Genomic DNA, 5,624 nt, shown 5'->3' on the forward strand with positions numbered 1-5,624 from the left:
AAAGAAGACCAAACTTGGAATTCAGAGGGCGAGGCCTGGGTTTTGACTCAGTATTACTGTCTGACTTGCAGAGGAAGTTAACCTATCTGAGCTTCAGTTTGTTTTTTTTTTTTTTTTTGAGACAGAGTCTCACTCTTTTGCCCAGGCTAGAGTGTGCCTTCATGTAACAGCTCAGGGCAATCTCCAACTCCTGGGCTGAAGTGATCCTCCTGCCACAGCCTCCCGAGTGGCTGGGCCTACATGTGCCCACTTGGGAACGCCGGGCTAGTTTTTCTATTTCAGTAGGGACAGGGTCTTGCTCTTGTTCAGGCTGGTCTCCAACTCCTGAGCTCAGGCGATCCTCCGGCCTCGGCCTCCCAGAGTGCTGGGATCACAGGCCTGAGCCACTGCGCTTGCTCAGAGCTTCAGCTTTAATGACTGTAAACTGGATGTAATAACGCTTTATGTTTGCTGTCGGATCTTTCTCTCTCCGCACTTTCAGTCTCTGTTAAAGACTGGGTCAGAGCTTCCCCATTCCACTCGTTCCTTCCCGGTCTCCCTCAGCTCAGATGCCCGCATACCCGCGCACTTTGGGGTCCCATCTCCGGTGCCCCGCGCTCCGGCTCGCCGTTTCTTCCCATATTCAAAGCAAAGCCGAGGGTAGGTGAGGAGGATCGCAGAGCGGACGGGTCTGAGTGTAGCCTGCCCGGCACAGTCCGGCTCCCGGGGAGTGGTTGTCATTTTCACATCTGGGCGACTAGCCTCAGTCCGGAACGACTGGCTCCGGCCCCGGGCTGGGCAGGGCGGCCCGAGACCCCCCCAACCCAATCGCCCCCGGCTGCGGGAGGGCGGGTCTCCCGCAGCTATGTGATCCTCTTCTCCCTCCTAGTTCTTGCCAATGTTGAGGAAGGGCACTTGGGGTAACTCTCTGACAGTGACACGTTTAGGTCAGCGACAAAATGCTAACTTGCTTTTCCTCTAAGTCGAGTTTGAAAACCTCAGACCCTGTCGACAGCGCGCTTTCCAAACTCCGTCCTTGCCGGACTCCGGGGTTGAGTTTGGGGTCGGCGGCCCCCAGCTCAGGGTCGCGTCTGGGGTAGCGCCGCTGCGGACAGACGAGGAGGCGCAGCCACCCAGTCCCGCACGTCCACCTGGGGGCCGCCGTTCGCCCGGACCACCGAGAGTGCGCCCGGGAGCCGCGGGGAAGGCCCGCACAGGTGGTGGGGGGAGGGGAGGACGCTGCCGGCGTCCCCAGGCCCCTTCCCACTCCGCTGCCCGCCACGCCCAGCGCCTCCCCGCGGCGGCTCCATCTTCCGGGCTAGCTTTCCTCCGGGAGGAGGTGTCTGTCCCCGGACGTGCTCCTCGTTGGCCCCAGGGAACCCCGCCTGCCAGACTCCGGCCTTCCTGTGTTTCCTCCGGGCGCTGTTCTCTGGCTTGCCCCAGGGTTCCGCTGGACCGGGCGCAGGTACCTCAGACGGGGAGGGGGCGCGGGTACTACAGACCGGGGGGAAGGGGACCGCAGGGACCTCAGACCCGGGGTAGTGGGCCTCGGGGACGTCAGACCGGGAGGAGGGGGCCTCGGGGACGTCAGACCGGGAGGGAGGGGGCCGCGGGTACCTTAGACCGGGTGTTGGGGGCCGCAGGTACCTCAGACCGTGGGGAAGAGGGGGCGCAGATGGGGGGAGGGGCCCCGGTCGCCCGCCGCGGTGAGGCCTCCTCCTCCTCCTTCCTCCCGGGCTGGGAAAGTGGGCGGCGGCGGCGGCGGCGGCGTGGAGCGCGCGAGGGGGCGGCAGAGAGGAGGCTCCGGGAGCAGCCGCCGCGTCAGAGACACCGCGAGCCCGGCGCGGTGGGGCCGCATCTGCATCAGCCGCCGCTGCCGCCGCCGCGGGGCCGCGAACAAAGAGGAGGAGCGGGAGCGCGAGGTAGGCGGGCGGTGGGGACCTGGCTGGAGAGGCCCGCGCCCTCACTGCGCCGTCCCCGCACCGGTCACGGCCGCAGTCCCCTGCTCTCCGCTCCCGGGGCCCGGACCCGGACCCGGACCCATGGAGCGAAGCGCGCGGCCTCTCGCCGTCGCGGGCGGGAAGCGGCCGTGCTGGCGCCGCGCTGTCCCCTGGCGGCCCGGGCTCAGGGGACGCCGCCTGGTCCCCGCGGGTGCAGGGTCTGCTTCGCCGCGGCGCTTCTGGGGGCTGAGTTTCGCAACTTGAGCCTGCGCATTTATTTTTCAGTCCTTGAGAACTTCTCACAGTCGTGTAGGGGTTTGTCCCCGGCCTGACCTGGCGAGAGAGGGGGGAGGCTGCCGCGTGAGGCCTCGGCGCCCGGACACCTGGCGCCCCCCGGTCGAGACCCTCCACCGGCGTCCCCCCGACCCCCAGGCGCGCACGTCGCCGCTCTCTGTGGCGGCGGGAGAGGCTGAGGGACTGCCGCCTTCTGAATGGCCCCATTTTCACATTATGCTCGCGGGTTTCAGTCCAACATTCCTTTGTCAAATTCTTTTAGTGTTAATTTTGCCAGATTTTCTGAATGGGATTAAGACAGCCTCTTCATAAATCAGTTTTAGAGTTTGTCAGCCACTGCCCGGAAGGGTGCTTTTATATTTTAGCTGTTTTCGAGCAAATCTGTGTCTTTTAGAATTGTCAACTTTCAGCTCTTTTTGGTTGGGCAAGAGTAAGCAGTTTTATTTTTAAGACCATATGTATTTAATATTGAGATCATTTGCCACTAGCGATCATATGAGGCATGGCTCTTAAATGCTAAAGTGGTTTAAAAATTGGGAACTTCGTTGGATTTAATAGTAATTTCAGGGAAACTTTCATTTGCTTCTCTTCAGCATCTCGTGTGAGTTGAGGACTTATATTAACGCAGCTAATAAATACCACTTTCAGAGTTGAAGTTATGTTCTTTATTGCGTATTCCTATTTTAGTACAGGAATCCCATGTAATATGTGGTAGCTCTTTCTGACTAGATACTTTTAGGGGTTGATTCTGAATAGTTTAAAAAGCCTATTTTGTTTTTAATTGTACACTGTGGAGTTAGGAACCACAGTCCAAAGCAAAGCTACACTGTTAAAGAGAAGGAGCCCTTTTGTGTACTTTTTGATTCGTGGCTCCTTTGTGAACATTTTCCCCAGATAACAACACTTATTCTTTTTCCCTTCTTTCCCCATGACTCTAGAGCAAAGTCTGAAATGGATGTTACATGAGTCATCTTAAGGGACGCACCCAGCTATGAGCATTTCTGAAGCTTTTTTTCTCAGTAAAGTAGATAACGATGGATGAATCTGCCTTGTTGGATCTTCTGGAGTGTCCTGTGTGTCTGGAGCGCCTTGATGCATCTGCAAAGGTCTTGCCTTGCCAGCATACATTTTGCAAACGATGTTTGCTGGGCATTGTAGGTTCTCGGAATGAACTCAGATGTCCTGAGTGCAGGACTCTGGTTGGTTCGGGTGTAGAGGAGCTTCCCAGTAACATCCTGCTGGTCAGACTTCTGGATGGCATCAAGCAAAGGCCTTGGAAACCCGGCCCTGGAGGGGGCAGTGGGATCAACTGCACAAATGCATTAAGGGCTCAGAGCAGCACTGTGGCTAATTGTAGCTCAAAAGATCTGCAGAGCTCCCAGGGTGGACAGCAGCCTCGGGTGCAAGCCTGGAGCCCCCCAGTGAGGGTGAGTAACCTGCAGGGTCAGTTTGGTGAATAAAGGTGGTGATGCCCACATTTTTTTTTTCTTTATTCCTTAGGTTGATGTTTTCTAAATCAGCTCATTGCTTAAGAAGCCACTTTTACGGTGCCTGTAGTCCTAGCTACTGGGGAGGCTAAAGCAAGAGAATTGCTTAAGCCCAAGAGTTTGAGGTTGCTGTGCACTGTGAAGCCACACAAGGATGTCATAGTGAGACTGTCTCAAGAAAAAAAAAAAGAAAAAAAAGAAGCCACATTTATTAAAGCAGAAGATTATACCTCAGGATCTTTTTTCTTCTTCTTGGAATGAGATTGGATATAAATAGTGACTTTTCTTGTTTTGAAAATTCAGATAGTCTCTCTTTTAAGATAAATTTTGGGAAATAAATAGCAGTCGTTTATTCAATGAGATCTCAAACATGGCAGTTGTTTTGTGTCCATTTTAATGTAGAAATTTGGTATGGTTTTACCCTTCTGATGGAGTTGAGAATAATTACATATTTGTTTGTAATACATATGTGCATATATGTTGTTAATATGAATGTGAGTAAATCATAAGTAGGAAATCAAGACTTAATTTTTATGTTGCTTAGCATTGTTCTATTGACTTTATGAATACACCGCACAGAATTTACTCACTGGACAAATTCTTAACAAATTATGGCCTTAGGTAGCAGAGTTCTGTATCTGTGGCAACAAAATGTCACTTAGGACTATGCTAAAACATCCAGCTTCATGTTGGGTTTTATAGTGAGTAAAATATTTCCATCAAAATGATTTTTCTTGTGATTCGGGCTTGGGCTGAAATGATTTTTGATGAAGCTAATTATTTGGCCAGCTGGTGCAACTGACACAACATTTCCAGAAGGTAGGGTGTTCCAGGTCAATATAAGTTATGTTGCTGCTGATGGTTCCCCAATAAGATGTACAAAAATAAAAAGTAGCCATGGGCATCACATGATTAAAACAATTTCATTTTTTGGTGGAAGAGGCAATTTTGATAGTTGGCCAAACTGGTAAAATCTGCTTTTAAAGAACAGTTAATCTGGACAAGAGCATTTTTTTCAAATATTCGTACTAAACAGAGTAGTTCCTCCTACTTTCTCAAGTTCATCTTTTACAAATGTTAAAAGTACTTACATCACTAGATGTCGTAAAGTTTGTAAAGCAAACTTAATTAAAAATCCCTTGAAGACAGTTTTATCACTAGGCTTTTCATTTTCTTTCGACATATTTAAATTTTTTTTTTTAAGATAGCGAGAACTTTGGGGGAGGTTTTCTTTATTTGTAGTTCACATTTGGGAAATTGATCTGCTTACAACACTAGTCTTAGATTTCTTTTATTTTGTGGAGTTTATTGGTACCTTGACAGTATATATGAACTTTGGATTTAGGAATATTTCAATCTCAGAACCAGTGATCAAGCTGATAATTTCTGAGACACCTGACCCAGGTCTGCTTAGCTTAATAAAGGGGTAGATTTGCATCTTTGGAGAGGTTTTATTTCCTAGTTAATTATACTGGTGAAGCCATAGCTTCTGGCTATGAATAGGAGTTCTGCTTCTTAGTTTGTTGATACTTTGTCTAACCTGTTGTGAGGAATGCCTTGAATGTTTGATCACTGATAAAAGGAATCTAGGGAAAGACTCAAGCATTCCACTTAAGTCCTTTGAAAGTAGAAATTGACAGTATAATACCACTTACGTAAATTCTCATTTACCTGAACTACTAAGTTTCCAAGGTTGTTACTTAGGTAAATTATTTGCAGATTTTGATACTGTTAGTATTATTTTTCTGGTTTATATGATTTTCCTAGTTTATATGGTTTTCCTAGTTTCATAAGAAACATGAAGTATGAAAAAAACTTTACTTGCCAAGAAGTTCAACTGACTTGAGACTTATAGCAAGATAACAAGGATAATCGAGCTGGATAAAACAGGTACTCTGGGGAAGGGTAGAGGACAAAAAAACTA

The 5,624-nt window shown here is 49.9% G+C and overlaps 1 protein-coding gene across 2 annotated transcripts; it reads left to right on the forward strand.

Moving 5' to 3' along the window:
* The first annotated feature begins 1,323 nt into the window (after window positions 1-1,323).
* On the forward strand, window positions 1,324-4,322 carry LOC111726327 (E3 ubiquitin-protein ligase SH3RF1-like). Of its 2 annotated transcripts, none has more exons than XM_023514928.1 (3): window positions 1,324-1,444; window positions 3,152-3,640; window positions 3,714-4,322. In XM_023514928.1, the coding sequence occupies exons 2-3, from the start codon at window positions 3,248-3,250 to the stop codon at window positions 3,726-3,728; spliced, it is 408 nt and encodes a 135-aa protein (XP_023370696.1). In that variant the 5' UTR covers window positions 1,324-1,444; window positions 3,152-3,247; the 3' UTR covers window positions 3,729-4,322. The 2 variants fall into 2 exon arrangements, 1 of the variants encoding a protein (XP_023370696.1); XR_002774132.1 differs by lacking the exon at window positions 1,324-1,444 and adding an exon at window positions 1,716-1,901.
* Window positions 4,323-5,624: the final 1,302 nt, after the last annotated feature.

This window comes from Otolemur garnettii, unplaced genomic scaffold, assembly GCF_000181295.1.
Source record: "Otolemur garnettii isolate 467f Iridium unplaced genomic scaffold, OtoGar3 scaffold00061, whole genome shotgun sequence".
NCBI classification, from domain to species: domain Eukaryota; kingdom Metazoa; phylum Chordata; class Mammalia; order Primates; family Galagidae; genus Otolemur; species Otolemur garnettii.

What these genes read in the sequence shown, in the direction of transcription:
- LOC111726327 (XM_023514928.1), top strand. Translation starts at nt 3,248, where the DNA reads ATGGATGAATCTGCCTTGTTGGATCTTCTGGAGTGTCCTGTGTGTCTG.